Source organism: Diabrotica virgifera, chromosome 8 (genome assembly GCF_917563875.1).
Source record: "Diabrotica virgifera virgifera chromosome 8, PGI_DIABVI_V3a".
NCBI classification, from domain to species: Eukaryota; Metazoa; Arthropoda; class Insecta; order Coleoptera; family Chrysomelidae; genus Diabrotica; species Diabrotica virgifera.
Window position 1 is genome coordinate 174,136,127 of NC_065450.1, and position 27,645 is coordinate 174,163,771.

General features: G+C 32.3%; 1 protein-coding gene across 3 annotated transcripts in view; it reads right to left on the reverse strand.

The window, feature by feature from the left end:
* Positions 1 to 17,246: 17,246 nt before the first annotated feature.
* The window catches only part of LOC126890504 (acetylcholine receptor subunit alpha-type acr-16-like), a 95,814-nt gene continuing 85,415 nt past the window's right edge, over positions 17,247 to 27,645 (reverse strand). For all 3 annotated transcript variants that reach the window (XM_050659493.1, XM_050659491.1, XM_050659492.1), the window contains exons 8-9: positions 25,684 to 25,859; positions 17,247 to 17,580 (exon numbers count right to left, since the gene is read on the reverse strand). In XM_050659493.1, coding sequence (XP_050515450.1) covers positions 17,410 to 17,580; positions 25,684 to 25,859 — 347 coding nt within the window. In that variant the 3' untranslated portion in view covers positions 17,247 to 17,409. The remainder of the gene's footprint in view (positions 17,581 to 25,683; positions 25,860 to 27,645) is intronic.

Sequence of the window (27,645 nt, forward strand, 5' to 3'; positions counted from 1 at the left end):
TTACCCATATAAGTCGTTACTTAAGTCAAAATTGGATTATCAAGCAAAATTAATCAAATTCTAAGTGGAAATGTATAAAGCACAATACCGTACTAAAGAATTCTTACTAACTAATATTTTGATACCACAACAACTAATTTAAGTGTGTAGACTCTTAAATTAAGACTCGATACAATATAAATATGATAATATCACTGTGATATGTAAATAGTGATAAATAATACTGGATTATTTAGAATATATTAATGGTACATACTAAATGAATAAATGAAATATGAATAAAATTAAATTATTTTGGTAAATTCTATGCATAAGTTATGGTGCACACTGTATAAAAAATCACGTTTGGGCGCCACTTGTTACGGTCTTTGCTACCGCTGCGCTGGTTAAATAAAAAAATAATAAAAAAAAAAAAATTGAAAATTGAGTTTTGATCATAGGATTCTAAGAACGGTGACCTTAACAGTGGTATTCCGGCTTAGCTCAGAAGAAGGCGATATCGTGAGTCGTACCTAAGTACCTAATGCCTAAATATCTTTTATAATGTTAACCCGGTTGCGCCAATCGGTTTTCCCCAGATACCACTACGTAAAATTACTTACTTCTAACCGATAAATAGGTAAATATCAGAAGTTAAAAGAAATCCTAATCTCATGAAAAAAACATTTTATAATACATAATTATTTAAGTTAATATTATTAAATATTTAAATGTAACCAAGGTTGTTTTCATACATGTTACGGTATTAAGCTCCTTATAGATCTATATAGGCTCACATTGATATTAGAATTTATATATAAAAAAAAAAAGAAAAGGAAAAACAAAATAGAAAATGTTATTAAAGTATGAACAACATTAAAATTAACGAAAAGTGATAATGTTTCAGTCCACTTAACCGCACGATATTAACATAATCACTGTGTAGAATTTTCTGCGTTGAAACTCCAATACTCCAAAGTAAAAAAAAAAAATCCTCCTACCTTTCGATTTCTGCTTTCCCTTACTTACATAGCCAAACTTCAGTTGTTAAGCTTGGTATCTAATCATTGTGACTTCACCTTAGGCAGAACCCTATGCCATGCGAAGACTAATATATTTGGGTAGGTATACCTAGGACCTCACACTTGCACGTGAACTTGACTTCCTGACCTCCAACCAAAAAGTAAAACCTTTCGCGTCGGTGTCAATGACAGACCCTTGTGATAGTGACTATGCCACCCAAAATACTGTTTGATAATTATGCTGTGTTATCAAGGGTACTGTTGGTTGTCTAACTAGTAGTGACCAATTCAGAGTTATTTATTTTCATATTTTCTTGTAGTACGGTAGCTGATCACAGCAAGTTTATAAATATTGACTGACATACGGCTGCAAATTGCAGTCGGCTTTTGCGTGAAAATAGACCATAACAATATATAATTATGGAGAAATACCAACAGAATGCCTTAAGTCTGAGTTGGTTGCACTTCAAATAATACAGGAGACGAGAAATCTGAAAAACGCCGTACGATAAGCCTTATTTCCTAAAACAGTTCCTAAAGATAAATCCATATGAGAATTTACAAACTGATTGAGAGTCAAATTTCTCCCAATCGGTTCGAGTTCATAAATGCTGGTGGTACTAGAGAGACTTTGTTGTCAGTACATGTCTTATTCCAAATTGTATTCTTACACATGTCTGGTTGATTGTGAGAAAGATTCTGATCGACTACAGTAGGCCAAGAATGCCAAGATGCTGCAAGTAATAAAAGAAACAGAAATCAACAAAAAGTATCTGAGAATAATTGGAGATCTCTACTGGAATTAAACTGCAAATCTCAGAATTGATACGTAAAAATCATGCATGAAATCAGGCAAGACTGCATTTTCTTCTTCTTCTACGACACTACAGCCCAAATTGAGCCTTGGCCTCCTTTATTCCTTGCCTCTACTCTTGCTTGTCTGTGGCTGCTCTTCTCCATACATGGACTCCTAAAAGGGCTTGTGCGTCGCTGTTTACTATGTATTCCCAGCGCTTTCTTGGCTTTCCAACCGGTCTCTTTCCCTGCATTCTAGCATTCAGTGCTCTTTTTGGTAGCCTATCCTCTCCCATTCTTATCACATGTCCGGCCCATTGCAATCCTTGTATTCTTCTCCCATTCTTATCACATGTCCAGCCCATAAGACTGTATTTTGCCTCCTCTAATCTTTAATCTCTAGGTACTCTGAAAGAATATTTCGCAAAGTTTTCCACGGAATAAAAAAAGGGGCTACCGGTTGAATAACATCAGATATGCAGATGACGCCATTGTATTTGCAAACAATTTGGAAGATCTACAAGTCCTTATGAACAAAATAACGTACCACAATCAACAATATGGACTCAATAATAACGTAAAAAAGACAAAGCTGTTCATAATTAGCAGGAAAAGGTATGTCAACTATATATTATCATCCAAACCCTAACGACAAAAACATACACATAAATCGATACATTCACATAAATCGTATTGGCGACGTTAAGTCACAATGACGGCCTCTCGTAGATTTCGGCGAAACTAAAATTGAGGCCTTTTTCTTTTTATTACCCTGCTATAAGGGGGGTTTTTAATGTCAAATCGTTGTCAGTATTTTCGAAAATTAATAAAGTGAAATATTTAGTAGTCCCATCGATTAATCTACCAGCATCAGTAGAATCAAGAAGAACGTGTTCCTCCTAAATGTACTCCAAATATTCTGCAACACAACATACAAATAAGAACACTTTTGATAAATGGTTTGTAAGCTTTTAATTAAATCTTTTGTATTAAAATTTATAAATTATATTGATTTTCGAAAATACTGACAACGATTTTAACAACGATTTGACATTAAAACCCCCATTATAGCAGGGCAATAAAAATAAAAAAGGCTTAAATTTTAGTTCCGCCGAAATCCACGAGAGGTCGTCATTGTGACTTAACATCGCCATATTTGATGGGCAAGACATATAGTGAAAGCGATACTAGTAGATGAAAGACTACTAAAAACTTTCTGGGAAACACTCGATGGCAGAAGATCAGTTGGTCACTCAACAAAAAAAAGGAAGGATGCAGTAGCGAGTGATCTACGTAAGATGGGGGTGCAACAATGGGAGATTATAATATCCAAGACCAGCAACTGCGTGGAGGAAAATAGTAATAAACGCGGCCAATACTCACTTAGAGTTGTAGAGCAAAGAAAGAAGAAGAAGAAGAAGAAGATTTATATCAATCAGATGGTTGTCGATTTAGCTTTAACGGCATTATTCTGTCGCTCATTGCAGTGTGTTTTTTCTAGTGTGTTACCAAACCCAGATGTAAAAAATCTTGTTTAAAAGAACCTATCAAATATAAGTTTTTGTTTATTTTATCTGGAAAATGTTAATAACAGAATTGTAGAAAGAGGGTTCTGTCATTAATCCATTTAAAAAGCGCTACTCAATGCAAATTAAAGAAAATGACGACATTCGATCTTGCAATTGGGTATTTCTTTGGCATGTTTTAATCCGTTTCAATGCTGAAAAACTTCTTTCAACGGATGCACTTGTAGCCGGAATTATTAAAAATAGGTTTGACAATTTAAAGGGTTCCTGAAATGCATTATCAAGTTCTGAAGACCCCTCTGTGTCGCAGTGGTATGAGCGCCTACCTTTGAAACGAAAAGTCGGGAGTTCGAATCCTACCAGGGGCAGAAATTTTTCATTTATTATAAATTAATAAATGAAAAATAGTTTCTGTCCTTGTGGGATCGGTACTCACCGGAGGGACCGCAGACGTTCGGAAACAATTAGCGTCTCTTTGCAAAGACAATGACGTCGACTTTGCAAAGTAACAAGACACTTACTCAACACACACACTACTCCCCTGACTTAGTGATAAGTTATACAATTACGTGGCTAAAGGTTCTAGTTCTAAACCAAAGCCAGAATCAGAGAAAAAAAAAAGTTCTGAAGACATTAAATATTGATATAATTCTTGTACATTTTTTAATATAATCTGGATCATTATAATGAACTGTCAATTCTGTTTTTTAACTTTACTCTGTCAAATTTGTGTCCATATAGCTGTACAAATTGATGAAAGGCCCTATCTGAAAATTTTTTGCTTTAAATTAGAAAACCTATTTTTAAGATGGATCTATCTATCTATCTAATTAGCCCTAAACATCCATCCTTGGATATAGGCCTCCTCTTCCTTCTTCCATGCCTCTCTATCTTGGGCAATTTGCATCCATTTTGACCCAGTGTGTTTCTTCAGGTCATCTGACCATCGCATCTGTTACCTTCCCCTTTTTCGTTTGTGGTTCCACAGTCTCCAATGTACAATCATCTTAGTCCATCTTTCATCCTTCTGCCGTAGGGTGTGTCCGGCGAACTTCCATTTAAGATTTGCTACTTGGGTAGAGACATCTTTCACTTTTGTTTTGTTGCGGATCCATTCGTTTCTTGTCCTGTCTGATAGTTTAATGTTCAGCATTTGTCTTTCCATGGCTTTTTCTGTCTGCTATTTTTTCCATATTCTCTTTTGTAAACGTCCATGTCTGAGAGCCATATATTAAAACAGGGAGTATACAGTCTGATTTTCTTTATTTAATCTAGTGATTTGTCCTAGATATATATACTCTTTTACTTGTTATACTCTTGTTTGTGCCACTGTAATTACTAGTTCTTCTTGTTGATTGGTCATGGTTTTTGTTTTACTGTAATTCATCTTCAGTCCTATCTTTGTCGATTCTCTATCTAGTTCTTCCATCATTCTTTGTAATTTTTCACTTCTTTCTGCTATTAATACAATATCATCAGCATATCGTAAGTGATTCAGATATTGCCCGTTTATGTTTATACCCAAGCCATCCCAGTGCAGTTGTTGGATAATCATAGTGTCAAATATTTCAAAAAAAAAAAAGTCGTCAACGACACTCATCCATGTTTAATTGCACGTACACTTTAATAGGTAAGTAACCATTGTAACCATTCGATAAAGTGGTAACAAGACTACTAATATCCACAGCGCGCTTACGCCTTCGCTTTTCAAAATTTTCAGTCACGATCCGTCTCCGACCGTCCGACCGATAGCAGATGGACCTTCATTTGTATCCACATTTAAAAGTGGTAACATTAACCTGTAACCGAGTCGCATAAATTCGCCAATATTTTCTTGCGTCTAGTTGGCTTTTTAGTGCATTACTATTAAAACTCATATTTCTATTGAAAAAAAAAATGAAATGGAATTATTTCACAGTAGTCATAAAATATTTATTTGCAAGATTTTTAACTGTTACCAATGGTAACCAATGCTAATAAAAAAATCCTTTTATATATTATATTAAATTATATGTAACCTATATTCCCACTTTTATTATTTATAATAACAAAAATAAATATTTTATAAATATCATTAAGTATACTAATATTTGTTGTTACAGTCCTGTGCAGGTCAAAAATGACATTTTGCATTTCAGAGCATCCATATGCAACTTATGATAATTTATTTTAGTATGTTACGAAACTTGGCCAATTTACTTAATTTTTCGTTTTGACCAACTGAACACGTACCTTTTTCAGGTTATCTGTCTGGTTCGGAGGAATTTTAAATTGGCAATAAATAAACATTTGTTTACGTTGGTTCATTTTATGTTTTCATATATTTTTTGGTATCTAAATTGTCGTCTTTATGTACCTGTAGGTATACTCGTTGGTGCATTCAAGGCAATACTGCAGGCTGCAGGTGATTAAATGAGGCTGAAATATGATCTTGTACGTTCCGTCATTTTTGCTAATAGCGTCATCCACTCTGGGTTCTTTTAAAGTGCTTATCGTCTGGTGTAATTTTAGAAACCTTGAGATAGGCATTTTTGAGAGATCTTTTTATACATACTATCAACGGGTTATTTAAATCGTCTACATTCATTCATGTTTTAAATATTGTAAAACAGTAGAATAACAAAAGAGACTACAACACCGTCCAGGCAATTGTGGACATAAAGGTAATAATGTCGAATATAGATAGGTTTAGATAAAAATTTAGTCAGATATTGGGGCTTGGGGCATAATGACAGTACAATAATTCTTAATTGAATTCAGCCATTGTTGCGGAATTTTTCCATTTTGGTTGGTATTATCTGGTTGGTTAATAGTTAATAAATATCGAGGTAACCCATCTGGGCCGGTAGCCTTATCCTCCTTAATACTATTTATTGCGACTTATACGTCCATTTCGATGATTGCTGGTCCAGTATGGCCTTTTGTTTTCACCATTCTGGTGTTATTTCGGTTATCCGTCAGTGCTGGTGTTATACAGGGTGTTCAAAAACTCTCCTGACAAACGAAGACCGGAGATTCCTCAGATTATCTCATTCATAGATATTCTATCCAATAGAAAACTACAGAAATAAAAATTACAGCGATTATTTCATTCATAGGAGATTCTGGCCAATAGAAAGCTACAGACATGCAAATTAAGGTGATAATTTTTGATAATCTCCGGTCGTTAAGCATATTACGTCAGATGCCCTTCGTTGCTACGAAAAAATACATTCAGTGACATTAATGACAATTAATGTTTTAAAAATTATAAAAGTGATGACTTTCAATCGTCAAATATTTATAAAAACTGTGCGTTTAATGGTACTTACATAAATAAATCACAATAAAATTTTGGTTTTGAACAGTTTTATTCATGAGATAATCGCAACAAATTGCACTCGACCTCTGAAATTAATATAGAATTTTTGCTCTCGTGACACTTTGACATAATTTCACTCGCCTTAGTGTCACTCGGGAAAAATTCAATAATTTCAGAGCTCTTGTGCAATTACTACTGATTATTTCATTCATAGGATATTCTGACCAATAGAGAGCTACAGAGATGCAAATTAAGGTGATAATTTTTGATAATCTCCCGTGGTTAAGCATATTACGTCAGATGCCCTTCGTTGCTATGAAAAAATACATTCAGTGACATTAATGACAATTAATGTTTTAAAAATTATAAAAGTGATGGCTTTCAATCGTCAAATATTTATAAAAACTGTGCGTTTAATGGTACTTACATAAATAAGGTGCATTTAATGGTACTTAAATAAATAAGTTACAATAAAATTTTGGTTTTGAACAGTTTTATTCATGAAATAATCGCAACAAATTGCACTCGAACTCTGAAATTAATATAGAATTTTTGCTCTCGTGACACTTTGACATAATTTCACTCGCCTTCGGCTCGTGAAATTAAAACTGTCAAAGTGTCACTCGGGAAAAATTCAATAATTTCAGAGCTCTTGTGCAATTACTACTGATTATTTTTTAATGATTTTAACTTCCAATCGTGTAGTAAGATTTTTCATCACGTGTTTAATTCTGTCCCATCTAATTATTATTTAACCGGTAATTTTTTACTGTAAAAAAATACAGTAGGAATTTTTTAAGTAGATTGTTTCTGTTTAATTGCAACCAATTTCCTAGTTTTGACAATGGACGCATTTAAGAAAATATCCATAATAAACTTTTACTTCTGCATCTAATGTTAAATTGTCACGAGAAGAACATAAATCGACAAATTTAAGCGCTCAGTTTACTTCGGTAAGATTATTTCATGAATAAAACTATATTATTTATAAATAATTTTAACTAATATTTTATTAATATCTTCGTCTAAATATTTGCTAAACTGTGCTGTTCACTTTGACAAGTTGAAAAATGTGTTTTACATTAATTGGGATCAATGTCACCAGGACCCCCGTAACCGGGCGTGCAACGCGTGCGGCGCACGCGGGCGTAACCCCAAAGGGGCGCCAAACCGAAGGTTTGGTAAATAAGAAATATTTATTTTAAATGAGATAATCATTTTTTATGTACAATTTTAATTATTTCATGAACAGCTAGAGAAATCTCAAAAATCAAATATTGTGTTATTACTGAAAAAATAATTATTCCCGTCCTGAAATGTTGAACTTACTCTGTCAAAAATATATTTTGTTGTTCCTTCCTATTTTTTTCTTTGAAGTAGATTGAATTACGCTTGGCATACCATCCAATCGATTTTATGTTGTAAACTAAATTTTATGTTGTAAACTAAAGCGACACTCAAAATAGTCAAACAAACATCAAATCACACTCCTTGACCAGTAGAAACATAAATCATTAACCCATAAAACGCAACTTAGCAGTTTACTCCTACAAAAACACAACTTGCTGGATCAAGCAGTGTTACTCCTATAAAGTGAATCTTTTACTCCAAGTAAACAAATACTCTATGAATTATGATTATGTATTTGATAATATCTTTTCCCTTCTCCTCTATTAGACACAAACATTATTTAATGTTACTGGTGAACGGGTGGTTTCCTGCAGTGAAAGGTTTACAATTTTATTTTATATTGAAGTTAATAATTACGACTATTATTGCAGTATCCGTTGGGTTTATTCTGCCGTGATTTTAAACTTTTGTGTTCGTGTAAAAATATTGGACAATCTTTTTTATTTGTTGTTATTTTAAGTGGTGTGGAAATTAAATTAATAATTGTGAAGACGGTAAGTATTATAATCATTACATAGAATAATAATAATTCATTTTAAATATAATCGGGTTTCCTCTAATAAAATCCACAATTTACAATTTATTTTGAAAAAAAAAAGAAAATTAAGACATTGTACCTACGTAACTGGGAACCATATGGGAAACTTATTTATTATTAATTTTACGGAAAAAATTTATTCTTCATAAAATGGTTTGATTAGTCTAAAAACTAAAATACAACCAAATATAAAATTGTATCAATCTTATACGGGTATCAAAAATATGAATTTCGATCAAGAGTACCTTATATTTCACAATATCGAAAATTATTATGAAAAGTTGTTTGGAATTAATTAAAAACTATTTTTTAATATGCAATTACATCCTTTTAATTGAAATTTTTTTTTCTCAAATTACGGACACCCAACGCCTTTTTCATTTATTATAAATAATGTGATAACTCTTTTATTATTAATGATTAATTAATTAATAATAATAAAAGAGTTATCACATTATTTGTAATAAATAAAAGGGCTAATTATTAATAATAAAAGACTTACCACATTATTTCTAATAAACGAAAAGGGCGTTGATGAAAAGTACAACTATTGTATGATAAAAAGTTCTTTATAAAAAGCTTTGCATGGTCTAAAGTCTAAAATGCAACCATCAAAAATCCTATCAAATTTTATCAATTTTATATGAGATATGTGTAAAAAAATATGAGTTTCGATCAAGAGTAAAGTGCCTTTCTAGATCACAATATTTTAATTAGAAGGATGTAATTGCATATTATAGAAACATAGTTTTTAATGTTGAACAACTTTTCAATATTGTGAAAACTAAACGTACTTTGCTCTTGACCGAAACTCATATTTTTTCACATACGTCGTATAAGATTCCTAAAATTTGATATTTGATGGTTGTATTCTGAGTTCTCGACAATGCAGATATTTTTATGACGAATACTTTTTTCTCGTAAAACTAATAATAAAACAGTTTCCCATATGGTTCCTAGTTATGCAGACAACCTATATAAAATTTGCTTGAAAACTTTGAAATGACCAAATATTATTGTTTATTTACTTAAACGTATATTTTTAATTTAATATACAGGGTGCTTCATTAATGTAGCAAAAAAATTTACGGGGAAAGGCGCAAAATGTCGCCTGTCAAAATTTTTAATTTGTTTTAAATGTATTCATTTTTTTCGAATCCTGAGAAAACTAATAAATATTTTTAAAAAATTTAAACTCAGAATGAAAGATATCGTTATTGACGAGGTCCGACAGTCACTTAGAATAAATAAAAAGTTTCTTTTGAATTAAATATTTGCAATTATCTGGGGAACAGTCGCGCCCTTTTCTGTCGCGTAATCGGTCGCGCGTTAGATTTTATCTAACAAAACGAATTTAAATACGAATTTACAACAAACTTTTAGTTTAAATTATTTTTATTTAGGTACTTGTTATGTTAGAAATATTATTTCTAACAATTATTAAAGCTAATTAATTCTCACCAAAGCCATAAATTCCAAAAAAAGAAGATGAAAAAAAAAGATAAAAAACCCACGCATTACTAAACCCTTCCTCGGAGCGCTTACGAGTGGAAAGTTATGTTGCAAAATTTTTCATCGAGTTATCACGAAAAAGGAAAAAATGTTAGATTTTTCCAACAGCGCGACTGCTCCCAGGTTAAAAATCACACTAAATTTTCTCTTTTATTTTCACCCCTGTAGCTTATTAAAATAAACATTATAGAAGTTTTCAGGAACTTTCGGCCTCAGTAATAATGCAGTCTTTCATTCTGCGTTTAAATCTTTCAAAACTATTTATTAGTTTTATATAGTAGATTTAAAGGGCGCTAAAATATGTTCCGCACGCGGGCGCCAGTCAGCCTTGCGGGGGCCCTGAATGTCACCGAAGGTTTTTATACAAAGACTTGAATTTTATATGTAAGCATTAAAAAATAACCTTACGAATATCACACTACAGTAAGAATAAATAAGAAAATAATGCTCCACTTTTCTCAAAATGGTTGTCATTGGGCAATAGCCAGTCGAGCCCTGCGGGCTCTCGTGTCTATTGCCAAACAACAAGTTTTCGAAAAATTGTCAGTAGTAATTGCACAAGAGCTCTAAAATTATCGAATTTTTCCCGAGTGACACTTTGACAGTTTTAATTTCACGACCCGAAGGGGAGTGAAATTATGTCAAAGTGTCACGAGGGCAAAAATTCGATAATAATTTTAGAGATCGAGTGCAATTTGTTGCGATTATTTTATTGTAATTTATTTATGTAAGTACAAATTAGTACAATTAAACACACAGTTGTTATAAATATTTGACGGTTGAAAGTCATCACTTTTATAATTTTTAAAACATTAATTGTCATTAATGTCACCGAATGTATTTTTTCGTAGCAACGAAGGACATCTGACGGAATATACTTGACGACGGGATATTATCAGAAATTATCAGTTTAATTTTTATTTCTGTAGCTTTCTATTGGTCAGAATCTCCTATGAATGAAATAATTGCATTATTGTCAATTTATTCTCACTCTCTTGCGATATTAATGCCGATAATAATTTTTGATAATTTCCCGTCAAGTATTTTACGTCAGATACCCTTCGTTGCTATGCAAAAATACACTCAGTGACATTAATGACAATTATTAGGTAATGTGTTACAACTTGTCACAAAGAACACGAAGAAACAGGTTTAGCAAATATTCAGGCGAAGATATCAATATAATATTTGTTAAAATTATTTAAAAAGATAGTTTAATTCATGAGATAATCTTACCGAATTACTCTCGAGCTCATAAAAATTATCGATTTGTTTTGCCCTCGTGACACTTTGACGTAATTTCACTCCCCTTCGGCTCATGAAATTAAAACTGTCAAAGTGTCACTCGGGATACAAATCAATAATTTTAGAGCTCTCGTATAATTGCTACCGATAATCTTTAGATAATTTCACCCAATTCACCTAGTCCGAAAATGCTTCTTAAGGGAGCTAGAGCTCTTTGAAGATGGCGTCTTGTAATTAGTTTTGTTTTAATACCTCCAGTCCTCCAGAAGGCCTCTATTTAGCAAAACAAAACCTGGTAGGTACGCCTATTTATAATTTTCCAAAAATAAATCCATTCCATCAATTGTGAATTTCTAGTACCGGTCATATGCGTCCGTTTTGGGTAGGTCAACGGTTATATTATTATCACATAACTTTTTTGTCTTTAATTTGTAAGCAGGGCCCCCGTGACCGGGCGTGCAACGCGTGCGACGCACGCGGGCGTAACCCCGAAAGGGCGCCAAACCGAAGGTTTGGTTAAGAAATATTTATTTTAAATGAGATCATTTTTTTATTCAATCCTAATTTTAATTTTTTTAATTAAATATTGTGTTATTACTGAAAAAATAATTAAAATCTTATTTTATATTTGGTGTTAATAAACAAATTCTACTATTATTGTATTTTTAACAACAATATAATTTTCGAATATCCGTTTTTCAGTATTAATGTTTTCTAAAGTAAAAAATAATATTTAGGGTATGCTGCATAGTTCCAAATTTTATTCAATAATTATGGACTGTACACTGTACCTCAGATTCAAGTGGTACAAAGCAAATAAGCCTAATTTTTAGTTATGTTGTATTAAACGATAATTCTAAAAAAAGTTCAAATACAAGAGAGTTTTTAGCTTCTCGAATAATATTTAACACTACAGGGAAAGGGTTATTTAATTTTGTAGTTGAACTATTACAAAATTTAAATATAAAAGACATGAGAGTTCAAGGGTATGATAACGATGCCAATATGCATATATGATATGGGTAGGATAATCCTCGAGCTTTTTTTGTTCCACGCGCTGCATATACGCTCTGAGCTTCGCTGGTGGCGCTCCTAGCGGATTACTAATTCAACTTTCACCGGTAATTTTTAAATTTATTATTTAATTGTTATCGCTTAACATTTACAACGCAAAGAAGTAATTAAATTGTAATCGATTTTTTTAAGATTTTGCTAATCATTTTGACGTTCTATTGATAAAATATGAATTTCTTACTTCGAATACTTTCACAATCATCGTGTAGATGGCGCTAAGATTTTTAGATTAAATTATAATTACATATTACGGAACATTAAAAAAACTTAAATTCAGTATTTAAAACGTAAGTATATTTAAGGTAAAAATATATACCACAGCTTTGACCAACTAATATTTTTTATAATTAATGTTTTTAATTTTAAATTAATCACTTTGACATTTTATGTCAAATTTCCGGTAAACGTTTACAGACTTGCCACTACTGGCGCTCGCGAATTTGTAAATATCCCCTCTACGTACGAGCTCACAGCGTATAGCTTAAAAGTAATGAATAATGCCGCTAAAGTGTCAAATAAAATAGTAAACTTGTTTAATATAGTATAAGAACTTTACGTATTTTCCTCTTCCTCCACAAAAAGATAGGATATTATAAAACTACACGTTCCTGAGTTAAATCTAAAACCCCTATAAATTTCATGTAATTAAAGTTTGTGAGAATCTTACAAATATAACTAGATAATGATACCTTTAACATAAAAATTAGATAGAAATCCTAAGTTCTTTAAATAGTACCTAGATTTGATATGATTGGTTATGATAATTTTTTTGGGCTTTTAGTGATATTATTACATTAAGTGACGATGATATTCTAAAAACTGTCTTGCTTTTCAACAAAAGCTAAAATAATCAATATAGTCCATTCTTTCACGGTTTTTGCTGTAAATTTTAAAGAACCGCTTGGATTGACATGAAATTTGGCATACACATAGCTTACATGTCAAAGAAAAAAAGTGATATTGTGCCGATGTGTGCTTTTGCCCTGGGGGTGACTTTCACCCCCTCTTGGGGGAGAAAAAATATATGTCCAAAACAAGTCTGGAAATGGGTAAACTGACTAATTTTAAGTAACTTTTGTTCTATAGAGCTTTTTCGCCAAGTCAACACTTTTCTAGTTATTTGCGAGTGAATATGTTCATTTTTCAACAAAATAACCACATTTTTAGACGGTTTTTCGCAAATAACTCAAAAAGTAAGTATTTTGTCGAAAAAAACGTTCTTAGCAAAAATATAGCCTATAAAAAAGTAAAAAAAAATGGTGTACGCTTTAGGTCTCTGGATCTCGTAGAACCAGAGTTATAGCCAATGAAAAATAGATTCATATTCACCAAATTTCAAATAGAATATTTCGACGTGAAATATCCAAAAAACTAAGCACTTTTTGGGGAAAACCCATTATAACTTTTTTAAAGTGTTTAAAAAAGCTTTATTTCTGTTTTTACAAAAAGTTATTCCATTTGGAATTTGACGAATATGAACCTATTTTTCATTAGCTATAACTCTGCTTCTACTAAATAAAAAGACGTGATTTATACACCATTTTTTTAAATTTTTTATAGGCTATATTTTTGCTAAGAATGCTTTTTCGACAAAATATTTACTATTTGAGTTATTTGCGAAAAACCGTCTAAAAGCGTGGTTATTTGGTTGAAAAAATGAACATATCCACTGCCAAATAACTCGAAAAGTATTGACTTGGTGAAAAAACTCTATAGAACAAAAGTTACTTAAAATTAGGCAGTTTACCCATTTCCTGACTTTCTTTGGACGAATATTTTTTAACCCCCAAGAGGGGGTGAAAACCACCCCCAGGGCAAAAGCACATATCGGCACAATATCACTTTTTTTCTTTGACTTGTTAGCTGTGTGTATGCCAAATTTCATGTCAATCCAAGCGGTTCTTTAAAATTTAGAGGTTTTGCAATATTTTACCGTTAATGAATGGACTAATATATATTTGAAAATATCTAACTACATCTCTAGTAAATATCACTTTTTCATTAAGAATTCTCCTCACTTTAACTGTCTGTTGCTTCTGGTGGTGAGAGATTATTTTCAAAATTAAAGTTATTAAAAATTATTTGAGTTCTACTGTGAGGAAAGATTATCTGGTTTGGCAATATTAGCTATATAGCAAGAGCTCGTCAATAAAATTGACTTTGAAGATAATATAAAAAAATTTGCTGCAGTCAAATCTAGAAAAACACCCATTTAGTTCAATTTAGATTTAGCTATCGCTTTCTAGATTTAAAAGCGTAGGCCCAAAATTTCGGACTAATGTTTTTTAAATGTACTCAGTTTTTTCGAATGCTGAGAAAAGTAATAAATATTTTTACAAAATTTAAACGCAGAATGAAAGATTACATTATTACCAATGGCCGAAAGTCCATTAAAATGAACAAAAAGTTTTTTTTTTGAATGAGACGAAGTTTTCAGAGAATTTTGGCTCTCGGTAATAACGTAATCTTTCATTCTGCGTTTAAATTTTTTAAAAATACTTAAGTACATATTAGTTTTCTCAGGATTCGAAAAAAATGAATACATTGTGGATATATGTAGTAGATTTAAGGGCGCTAAAATATACGCCGCACGCGGGCGCCGCTCAGCCTTGCCCTGGGGGCCCTGTTTGTAAGCATTTTTGACACTAGACTATTAAATTATGAGTATCATGGACCGAGCATGTAAAATTTACTTTCTCGAGTCTGGATCCGACTACAGTTTTTCTACCCAGTAGCGGGCAACGTTTACACCCTTTAAATTTGCGAGACATAAATCATCGAGGGCACACTGTGATGGACAAAGTCTGCATACTCTCACTCAGGTGCTCCAAATTCTGTGGGTGTTTCCCCACATTCACAAAGTGCGTCGTTACCTGTCTTTATATCCCGTGTAATCAGGTTCTGTTTTACAGGGGCAACACCGGTACGTATAGGGTTAAGCGTCCGTTAGGTTCTTCAGTTCAGGTTCATTCCATTAGGTGGTTCTGGGTGTAGGGGGAACAGTTCGGGTGGTTCGACACTGATGTTTCGCATAAACCTTTTCCTTGTTTAGGGCAGCTAGTTCCTGGCGGTTCGTCAAACCTGTGTAATCGGTGCCTTTCATCGAAAGTTTGCCTGAACTTCTCCACATATTGCGAGGTTCATCTACGGTCGTCTGGTGATGCAAGTCCAGCTGCCCGGTACAGTAGGGATAGAGGGGTAGATTTCATACAGCCGGTAGTTATTACACACGTTTCATTTAATGCCATGGTGACTTGTTGGGCGTATCTAGATCTACCCCAGACAGGACAAGCATATTCCCCTGTTGAGAAACATAAGGCCTTAGCTGTTGACTTTAAGGACCTGTGGGCTTGCACCCTACTAACTCTCTACAAGTTTCCGGAGAAGGTTGTTTCTCGTAGAAACCTTTTGTCTTGTACTCTTACAGTGGAATTTCAAGCATGTAACAACAACGAAGTTATGAGAAGAGAAGAGTTAACAAAAGAATGAAAGTAACAGAAACCATCAAAACTCAAAAGCTGCAATATCTGGGGCATGTTATGCGTGATGAGAGTGACGAAGTACTTCAACTGATTATACAAAGGGAAGACCCAAGGCAGGAGATGTATAGCAAGGAGAAGAATCTCTTGGCTACGTAACTTTAAAGAATGGTAATGATGCACATCAATCGAAATATTCAGAGCAGCCGCATCTAAGATCAGAATATCCTTGATGATTACCAACCTCCGTCGCGAAGATGGCATGTAGAGAAGAACAGTCATTTTGGGTTATTTCGCAACAGAAGAACGGACATTTTCAAAACTAAAAATTATTAAAAACGGAGAAACCTAGGTTTCTTAAGAGGCCTCATAGCTTGGGTTGCCTAGGGGCCTCAGGATTCTTAATCCGGCACTGTCAATCAGATAGTGCAGCAAGCACCTCTACTGGTTTCGAAACTTATTAGTCTCTCATCAGGAGGCACATATGCTGCTCTCTCTAACCCAACCAGGACAAACCCCGGCGTGCAGTCACGGATTGCAACGAACGAAATGGCAGGGATGCCCTAGCGGCAACTACTAGCAAAATACTAAGCTTTCAACCTAATAGCACATAAAATAACATTTAAAATATTACTCTACATCCCAACAGATTGAAAGCAATGGGAACCTTTCAATCTGGTGGGATGTAGAGTAATATTTTTAATGTTAATTTATGTGCTATTAGATTGAAAACTTAGTCTTTTGCTAGCAGTTGGCGCTAGGGCATATCTGCCATTTCGTTCGTTGCAATCCGTAACTGCACGCCGGGGTTTGTCCTGGTTGGGTCAGAGAGAGCAGCATATGTGCCTCCTGATGAGAGACTAATAAGTTTCGAAACCGGTAGAGGTGCTTGCTGGACTATCTGATTGAACAAGAATATAATGCGGCTGTAGTTTCGTGTTGCAACGAAATTGAAAATGGTTATTCAATTTTGATTTACATATTTACTCTGATTGGAGTACGAAGGTAACCATACTCGTTGGAACTTTACCGCGCTGAGCAGATGGGACGTGAATTATAAATTGTAAAATTCCCTCATCTTCTTTAGTCTCAGAATCCGTTATCGCTTGCAAATTTTAGAAGCCTCGGAAGTGTAACGAGAGAAAGTTCCCATTGTTTTCAATCTAGTGGGATGTACAGTAATATTTTTAATATTATTTTATGTGCTATTAGATTGAAAACTTAGTACTAATGATTTACCTTTATTTATTTACAGTTTTTTTTTTTCGTTATTTCCGCAGATTTTAGTTTTTGCAAATATTTAGTATGGCGTGTTCTAGAAGCTGGCGAATGTAAAAGAAAAAAAGGTTAATAAAACAACAGGTATAACAACTTTTATTTTATTTACTTAGAAATTAGATTTACTATTCCTACCTTTCTTTAAGAAGGTATATGTTCTTAAATAAAAAATCTTCAAACAAAAACATCTCTTTTGATTGGGAGCTAAAAACTCACACCTGTACATTGTTTATTTCAAATTGAAAAAAATTCAAGGCAAAAATGAAATTATCATAATAAAATATGTGAGAATGTACACTACAAAGAATATCTTGTCCAACAATTTTCCGAAGAGTTCCCAATCTTGAGTATTTACAGTGGAAGAAGTGTTGGAATTTACAATTGTTGCACCATCTTCTTCACCTTTAGCGGCTGCTGTTTCCTAAAACATTGAAAAACGATGTAAGAATGCATCAAGTGTAATAAAATGTACAGCTTAATAAACAGCAGATAGAAATCACACCAGAACAGTACAGATATTATAAATTTTGAAATAAGTCCAAAATAAAAAGTTCGATAGTTTTGAGTGGCCTTCTTCTTCTAGTGCCTATCTACTATCGAAAGTTAGTAATCATACTGGCAATAATAATTGTATTTGCTGATACTCTGAATAGTCCCGTGTTGGATGTTGCAAACCAGGTTTCTCAATATGTGTCCTAAATATTACAATTTTTTACCCAATACGTTTTACTGTGTATATTATTTCTCTTTCATTCTTTCTTTCTTTATTAAGTTGTATGTAAAACGCTTAGAGGCTCTTTATTGCTGTATCAGTCAAGATCCAAGATCCTACTCTACTAAAAAGATTAAGAATATGTAGCATCGTAGCATTCTGCTTCATTCAAATTCAAAATGCTGCTCTAGCTTTTTCAATTTTTGATTTTATTTCGTTGGTATGATGTAGGTATGGGAAAAACCTACCGGTTTTAACCGAAAACCGGTTTTTTACTTCGCAATAACCGGTTTTACCGGTTGTTTTTTGTCCCGGTTATAACCGGTTTTTTCTTTTTAAAGTAAAAACCGGTTATTAGGTTTTTACGGTGATTAGGATTAGGTTAGGTATTATTTTGGATCCCAATCATAATTATTATTCTCAAGTAATTATTCCAAACAAAACCATAATTCAAATTTTATTTTATAAATACAGAAGCAAACTGAAAGTGCAAACTCACATCAGCCAGGAACAATTTAGTTTTATTATAATATTTCGTTGAAAAGGTACTTATAATCATAATATTTACATAAGAAGTGATCTGGTGAAGTAGACGCAAACATCATCTATTTTTCACACTTGACTCTTGACATTGAAAGTGGGTGAATGACTTTTTCTGATTACCAAAAATAATGTCTGACTATGAATATCGAATAACCGATTACGAATACGAATCTCCAAGGATTTCCCTACGTTTTCAAAACGATACACCCATACAGGAAGTATTAAATGAGTTAAAATGTACCTATTATACAAATATACAAACGTCTTAAAAGAAATACATCATAATTTTTTTTTTGATGGTAGTAAAAATAAGAGATAAATTGCATTATCCAATTTATTTTTAAGTAAAATATTTATGTTGATATTATTTTTTTTTAATCCCATTTGAAAGAGTCTGGGAAATTTTGTAAAGTTGAAATGGTTGGGTTAAATTGTATATTATTGCAATATGTATACAGTGCGTCCATAAAGTAACGCATAAATTCGTTATTTCGTAAACCGGCGACTCTAAAGAAAAATTCCGAAACAGGTCGATTTTTATTTGTAAATTACGATTTTTTGGCATATATATCATGCTAGTGACGTCATCCATCTGGGCGTGATGACGTAATCGATGATTTTTTTAAATAGGAATAGGGGTCATGTGATAGCTCATTTGAAAGGGTATTCAGTTCTCTATCCAATAATATAAACATTAACATATGTACTTATACAGGGTGTTCAAAAAACATTTTTTTAATTAAAATAAGTGAGACAATAAGAAGAATATATTAATTTATTTTAATTCAAAATGCATTTTACTACTGTCAGTAAAGAGAAAAAATTTAATTTGACAAATAAACATTGATTTTCGTTTAAACGAAATGTTCAAACTGCCAAGAGACAGGTGGGTGGCAGCTTTAACATTGAATTTAAGCGAAAAACAATATTTATTTGTCAAATAAACATTTATTTCCTGTTTTCTGACAACAGTAAAACGTATTTTGAATTAAATAAATTACATATATTCTTCTTTTTGTCTCAATTATTTTAATTAAAAAAATGTTTTTTTGAACACCTTGTATAAATAAATATGTTAATGTTTCTATTAGTGAATAGAGAATTGAATACCCTTTCAAATGAGCTATCACATGACCCCTATTCTTATTTAAAAAAACATCGATTACGTCATCATGCCCAGATGGATGACGTCACTAGTATGATATATATGCCAAAAAATCGGAACTTTAAAATAAAAATCGACCTGTACGGGATTTTTCCTTAATATCGCCGGTTTACGAAATAATGAATTTATGCGTTACTTTATGGACGCATTGTATATTAATCTTACGCTATATTATATTTAATAATAATCAATAAATATATAATAATAATAAAATAATAAATAAGTAGGGGAGCCCAAGCGGGGATTTTTGCAGTCACTCGAGCGCGTCAGATTAGCATATGGTGAGAAACCTGGTACCCTACAGATATACCTCTACTATATATTGGCTCTTAACACAGGGGAGTTCGTTAAGGGGGGCCCGAAAAAAAAAATATACCCTTAAAAAAACTCGAAATTGTCAGATTAAGATAAGGTAGGTTAAGTACATGCAAACGAGTGTATATTTCAAAAATCTGACGATTTGAGCCGGGCGTAAGGAAATGGGTGAGCCCCAAATTTTCACAAGAAAAAACCGAATATTTCGCGAAATGAATGACAGATCGAAAAACTAAAAATTATATGCTCAATATTTTTTAAAAATCTATCGAATGATACCAAACACGACTTCTCACGGAGAGGGGTGGGGGGTAAATTTAATATTTTAAATACGAATCCCGTGATATTTCGCGAAATGAACATCAGATAGAAAAACTGTAAAATACACTTATTCAATATTTTTGAAAAATCTGTCGAAAGGCAATAAACACGACCCCCCATGGATGTGGGGTGGGGGGTTACTTTAAAATCTTAAATAGGAACCTTCACTTTTTATTGCAGATTTGGATTCCTTACGTAAAAATAAGTAACTTTTATTCGAAACATTTTTTCGAATTATGGATAGATGTCGCTATAATCGGAAAAAACGATTGTTGGAAATGGAAACTTAAATTAAAAAATGGCAAGCGCCCACTAAAATGGAAAATTTTACTTAACTTTTTTTGGTTTTAGGACCTACTGTTTACAACCCAATAGGTCCCCAAAGCGCTCGAGTGACTGCACATTTAGCATACTTTGCTCCCCTACCATAATAGAATAACATGGTTTTATTGAAAATTGTGTTTTATTTATATTGATATTGATGTTCTTTCGATAGTACTAATTTTGATCATATTATTGATATCGAGTATCGAGTCGAGTGGAGTATCGCAAACTAAAGTGCATTGTAAATGTAACATTGTAACCTATTGGATTAAAAAACCGAAAACCGGTTTTTGGAAAAACCGGTTATAACCGCCAGGTTAAACCGTAAGCAAAAAAAACGGTATAACCGAAAACCGGTGTTTTGTCAAAAACCGCCATCCCTAGTATGGTGCCACTGTTCGGTTAATACTGTACCCAGGTATGTATATGTTGATACTCGTTCCGTTCTACCATATGTCCATTGATGGTTAATTCTATTTCTCTAATTTTTGCTTTGCTAATTATCATGATTTTTTTCTTTAGCTCATTTTCTTGCCAATTTTAGTGACTTTGTTCAATTAAAGCTGTAATAATTTCTTGAGCAGTGACATAAGCTCATCTCTTCTTTTTGTATAGACATGGCCCTCTCTGTTTTTTCAATGTGCCTCCAGTAAGTTGTCGTTCCATGATCTTCCCACTGATCGTCTTCCTATTGGTGAACCGTCCCTCGCCGTATTTACTATTATATTTGTTGTCATTCGCCTTATTAATTATTATTATGGTTATTAAGTAGTAATAGTTATTAATGTTCTGCACCTTGCATCTCCGTCGTACATCTGCACTTCTTGCTCTGTCCCATACCATCGATTTTCAAAGGGTTTTCATCTCCGCTGTTTCGAGCAATCTTGTTGTCCTCTTTGTGTCAGGTCGTGTTTCTGCCGCGTATATCATTATTGGTCTAAAGACTGTTTTGTAAATTCTCCCTTTAATTTCTTTTCCGGCATTTTTATTTTTCCATATTGTGTCATTCAGGCAATCTGCGGCTCTGTTTGCTCTATTCACTTGATCTTCCACTTCTGTTTCGAGTTTTCCGTAGTTAGGCAGTGTGATGCCTAGATATTTAAACTCCGTCACATGTTCTATTATCTGACCCTCCAGCTCTAATCTACTTATCTGAAATCAGCTTATCTGAAATTGTTAACTCGTTAGCCATTCGATATAATTTCTGCTTTCTTGCCGAACACCTGGCAAAATTTTCACTTCCTCTAGTTTCTCGTTGTTGGTCTTAACAGAAGCTGATTGATTCCAGTATAAATTTCTGATTATAATATGTAGGTTCTTACCTTCAATTAAACTATCGTGCAGGACTTCCATCATTTTGTTTTCTTGAACTTTATCAAATGTCTTTTCATACAGTAGGCATATACATTGCATATAATACTAAATAATTCTAAGTATACATTGCAGTTCATTCTTGTATGCTGAATTGGGCATATTTTGTTCCCAAATCTTTCATGAAACCAAAAAATAATTGTGTTGATGGTATTTGTTATGTTTGTATAATCTTCGATGTATGATTTTCACTTTCCTGATGTAATCACTTCACTTTCTGTCCTCTTGTTTCTTTTTAGTAGAACTATAAATTCTGATCTCTTAATTCTGAATCATTCTCAGGGTAATTTTCCAGTTTTATATAATTCGTTCAATCTGATAGTTAACTATTTCCTCAAGTTCTCATCGTTTGATGATATCTGACTGAACTTTATCTAGACCACAACCTTCTCCATTAATGGATATTATTTATTACTGCTTAAGCTTCCTCTAAAAGGAAGTCTGGGCCTATTATGGTGTTCTTCATTTGTTTATATACTCTTAGATCTGAGAACAATAATTCTTTCATGTAATTTTGCTATGCCAATTTGCTCGATATCTAGAGCGATTTCCTCTTGGTCATTTTTATTTTTTTTATTGATTTTTTCTTAAATTTTCTTGTTATTTGATTCATCTTCTTGTAAACACCAAATGTGTCGTGTTTGTTTGTTATATTTCAAGTTCTTGTGCTTTTGCTTCTCTGATTTTTCTCCTAATTTGGTTGTTGATGGACAACAACCATCCATTTGGTTGTTGGTGGACATCTGTACATAATATCATTATCTATTTTGCAGGATCTTATCAATCATCCAAAATTTCTTCTTGTCTGTATTAGATTTCAGTATTTCGTTCTGTACAGTCCTTAAAATTAGAGTTAAATGTTGTTGAAACCGAGAACTCTCATTAGGTATTATTGGTTGTAAAACATTTTAAATCATAAGTAGTCATTTTGATTTTCTTAGAGCCTGCAAGGTTTTTTTAATAGTCCACGAAGAATTGTGTTTCAAACTCATGCACAAGACTATCCAGAGCATTTAGTTTTGTGAGGTATTAATGAAGAAACTGGAAAAATCAATATAGCTCTTGATTATATTCCTTTTTCTGGAACTTCTAAATTTTCGTTTAGATCGTGGACATAGAAAGACATAACTAATAAGTTATTAAGAAATGTAAGAAAATGAAATAGTACATACAGAGTGGGCCAAAGAAAAGAGTCCACCTCGATATTTGGCAGTATTTATTAGATTTTAAGGAAATGACAAAACAGGTCGATTTTTGATCTAAGGGGGACACATTTTTACGGTATATACATAATATGTCATTTGTCAACCCACTCTCTTCCACTTTCCCCACCCCTTATTTTTAAATAGGAAATAGGGGTTGTATGCGAGCTCATTTGAAAGGTTATTCAATTCTCTATTCAGCAATAAAAACATTACATAATTATTTATACAGGGTGTCCAAGAAAATTTTGTTTGTTTAATTAAATTAATTGACACAAAAAGAAGAATGTACGTAATTTATTTAATTCAAAATACATTCTACTGCTGTCACAAAAAAAAATGTTTTTTGATAAATAAACATTGCTTTTCGCTTAATTTCAATGTTCAAGCTGCCACCCATCTGCCGCTTGGTGATTGAATATTGAATTTAAGCAACAAACAATGTTTATTTATCAAATAATTTTTTTTTTCTGTTTTCTGTCAGCAGTAGATGTATTTTCAGTTAAATAAATTACATACATTCTTTTTTTTGTGTCAATTAATTTATTTCAAAATAATTTTTCTTAAATAAATATGCCAATGTTAATACTACTGAATAGAGAATTGAATAACCTTTCAAATGAGCTAGCACACGACTCCTATTCCCTATTTAAAAATAAAGGGTGGGGTATGTGGAAGGGAGGGGGTTGACAAATGACAGATGTACGGTAAAAAGTGTCCCCCTTATAGGGGAGTGCATATAGATTTTCACTTCGCAAAAAATCAAACAAGATAGAACTTTTTGTAATTTCATTAAGAAATGTTTAATAAACAACATCAAAAAGTTCTACTCGAGAAGTGCGTGCTTCATTTTTTATTAAACAAATGAACTACGAAGTTTGATGTTTTTTAAATAACTCCGAAAATATAAATTTAAGAACAAAACTGACTTGACCATTGAAAAATTCAGAAAATTTTACAAAAAAAAACCTTATATAAAGAATTTTCTAAAATTAAATATGTATCTTCTATAATTTTTTATTTATAACGCTAAAGTCACCCTTCTCACAAACATTGGCTCACTGTAAACTAGCGTACGGCGAAGTGCATGGTTGAGTTATTTTAATATAATTCTATAACTAATGGATCAAATGAAATTTTACAAATTGAACCTAAAAGAAGAATAATTAAGCTATCTTATGGTTGTAATAAAAAGAAATAAAATGTATGCTCATAAGTACGGTGGGGGCGGAAAGTGAGCCTTACATGAATTTTGTTTAAAAATGATTTAAGAATGTGTAACTAATACATTTTTTTTATAAAACCCTCAATTTTGCACAACTTACCTCTCAAGCATCGTGTTAAATGATGTTTCATTCAAAAAAAAATCTCAAAAATTTAATTCAAATGATATGACGTCTTAAAAAATGTAATTTTTGAAATCTTCGTAGTTTTATAGAATTACCACCATATTAAGACGGTATTTCTCAAGTTTGAACAGATCTATTACAGTTTTATAAGTGCTTTTTTAAAGCTTAGGATGTAATCTTTAAAATGCACTGAATTATTTTACTTTAGAAATGAAAAAGACTATTTCTTTTTGAGAAAATTAAGAAAGATAAAAATGTAATACAAAAACCGAAAATTACCAGCTAAAAAAATGTTTATATAAAGTTATCAAAACTTTTTTCTGTAAAACTTACCTAAAATACATTTAATAATAAACTTCAAAAATAATAAATGTTCAGCAAAAAAATTTTTTAGCTCTTATACAGTATGTCTGCGTAACTTGGAACCTATTGATAACTTTTTTATTATCAGTTTTACGAAAAAAAGTTATTCTTTATAAAATACTCTGTATCGTATATAATCTAAGATGCCATCATCAAATATCAAATTTAATGAATTTTATACGAGGTATGTCAAAAAATATGAATTTCACTCAAGAGTAAAGTATCGTTAAATTTCACAATATCGAAAATTGTTATTAAGAAAAGTTGTTTGGAATTAAAAAATTTGTTTGTTTTAGTGTTCCATTACATCCTTCTAATTAAAATATTGTGAATAATAAAGGCACTCAACTCTTAAGAAAAATTCATATTTTTTACATATCTCGTATAAAATTAAAAAAGTTTAATATCTGATGGTTGTATCTTAGATTTTAGACCAGGGAGAGTATTTTATGATGAATAACTTTTTTTCGTAAAAGTGATAATAAAATAGTTATCATAATTGTAATAAAATGATGATGAGTATCCGTAATTTGAGAAAAAATTGAAAAAAAATTTTCGATTAGAATAATGTAATTGTATATTTAAACATAGTTTTTAATTTTAAACAATTTTTCATAATAGCATTTTTGATATTCTGAAATATAAAGGTACTTTAATATAAGCTTGTTTGAATTTTTCCGAAACAATGCATGTTTTCGTTCTAATTGCACTCCCCTATTAGATCAAAAATTGACCTGTTTCGTCATTTTCTTAAAATCTAATAAATACTGGCCAAATATCGAGGTGGACTGTTTTCTTTGGCCCACTCTGTATAAAAAAAGTAACAAAATAGATTCATTAATCCATTTATTCCACTTACTTTTGCAGAATAGTCGCTTAAAAGAAGCATCTGTCCAGGTTTGCAGCTAATTATTCCCGACACTATAGCCGATATCCAACCCGGTGGCATGGTTTTCCTTTGCATGATGTTTCTAAATATTAGAGTAAATAACAATGCAAAGAGCGACATCAACAATGCATCTCTTGAAAATATAACTAAAACATTTAAATAATTATTAAGTAACTGTAACATTAAAAAATTTTCTTTTTCAGAAACAATGGATTGATCAATAAAAATATACATTAGAGGCTCTTGAATCTTATGTGGATTCGTCGTAAATTCGACCAAATTTATTTCGAGTAGTCATCCAAAAATGGACCTCACCGCTGAAGATTATTTTTCGATTAAAATTAGGGTCAGTTTCCAACTGCTCCAAAGCAAATTCAGCGAACAAATTTCACCACGTAGTCCTGTCGCCAAGGGGGATACAACGGCCTCCTGTATTCAGATGGACTTACCCAAGTTTTTTTTTATGTATTTTGACCCGTAGAACACGAATTTTTTGGGTAACAGTTGATCCGGATGTCGATAAGATTGTTATAAACAAAGAAGTTGAGGAATTACATAACAGCGATTTCTCGCAAAACAAAACATTTTTTTGTATTTTTTGGGCCATTCTAACCAAAAAATGTTCCTACAAATTTTTTCGTAAGATGCATAGTTTTCGAGATAAACGCGGTTGAACTTTTAAAAAATCGAAAAATTGCAATTTTTGAACGCGAATAACTTTTGATTAAAAAAGAAAATAGCAATTCTGCTTACCGCATTTGAAAGTTTAAGTCAAATTTTATCGGTTTTGAATATTTGCATTGCTAAAAATTTATTTTTTTATTGTTAAAAAAAGCTATAAACACATAGTGTTTCCCGTGCCTATTACATGCGTTTTAATGCATGCTACGTAGAAATAGCCTAGCTTGCACTTGTTACTACTCTACCTACTCGTTCGATTTTAAATGAGAAATCATTGAAAACATCACCCAAGCGCTAGGTGTTTATAGCTTTTTTTAACAATAACATAATACATTTTAAGCAATGCAAATAATTAAAACCGATATAATTTGACTTGAACTTTCAAATGCGGTAAGCAGAATTGCTATTTTCTTTTTTAATCAAAAGATATTCGGGTTCAAAAATTGCAATTTTTCGGTTTTTTTAAAGTTTAACCGCATTTATCTCGAAAACTATGCATCCTACGAAAAAATTTGTAGGAATATTTTTTGGTTGGAATGGCCCAAAAAATATAAAAAAATGTTTTGTTTTGCGAGAAATCGTTGTTATGTAATTCTTCAACTTCTTTGTTTATAACAATCTTATCGACATTCGGATCAACTGTTACCCAAAAAATTCGTGTTCTACGGGTCAAAATACATAAAAAAAACTTGGGTAAGTCCATCTGAATACAGGAGGCCGTTGTACCCCCCCTGGCGTCAGGACTAACGCTAAATTCGCCAACTGTCAAAAAACTCCTGAAGACTCGTAGAACCATAGATATAATAACCTATAGATTACGCAAAGTCCGAAAAATAGCGTAACGCAGAGCAGTTCGGGTCAATGGTCTATATATCTCTCTCCACTGACCTTTAGCTTTCTCTCTCTAGCATATGATGGCCGCAGTCTCTGTTCCAGTGTTCCATTACTCCCACCTCTTGGTAGATACGCTCACACTTGCACGACAGACAAAGATAGCTAGACCACCGTACTTGATATTGGCGTTACACCCCGATGCATTGAGTGGCATACCCCTAGCCTGGTCTATTGTTAACATGTCTCTGCGTAGAACACTGATAATTCCCGTTCTTACATGTGGATGAACAAACAAAACAGATGAATCCTCCCTATCAATTTCTCCTGAAAGAAATCTGTGTGGACGGAATATGGAAGTAGATATAATTTTGAACTGCAAAATACCTACAAGCATAATTTTGGTGGAAAAAATATTAC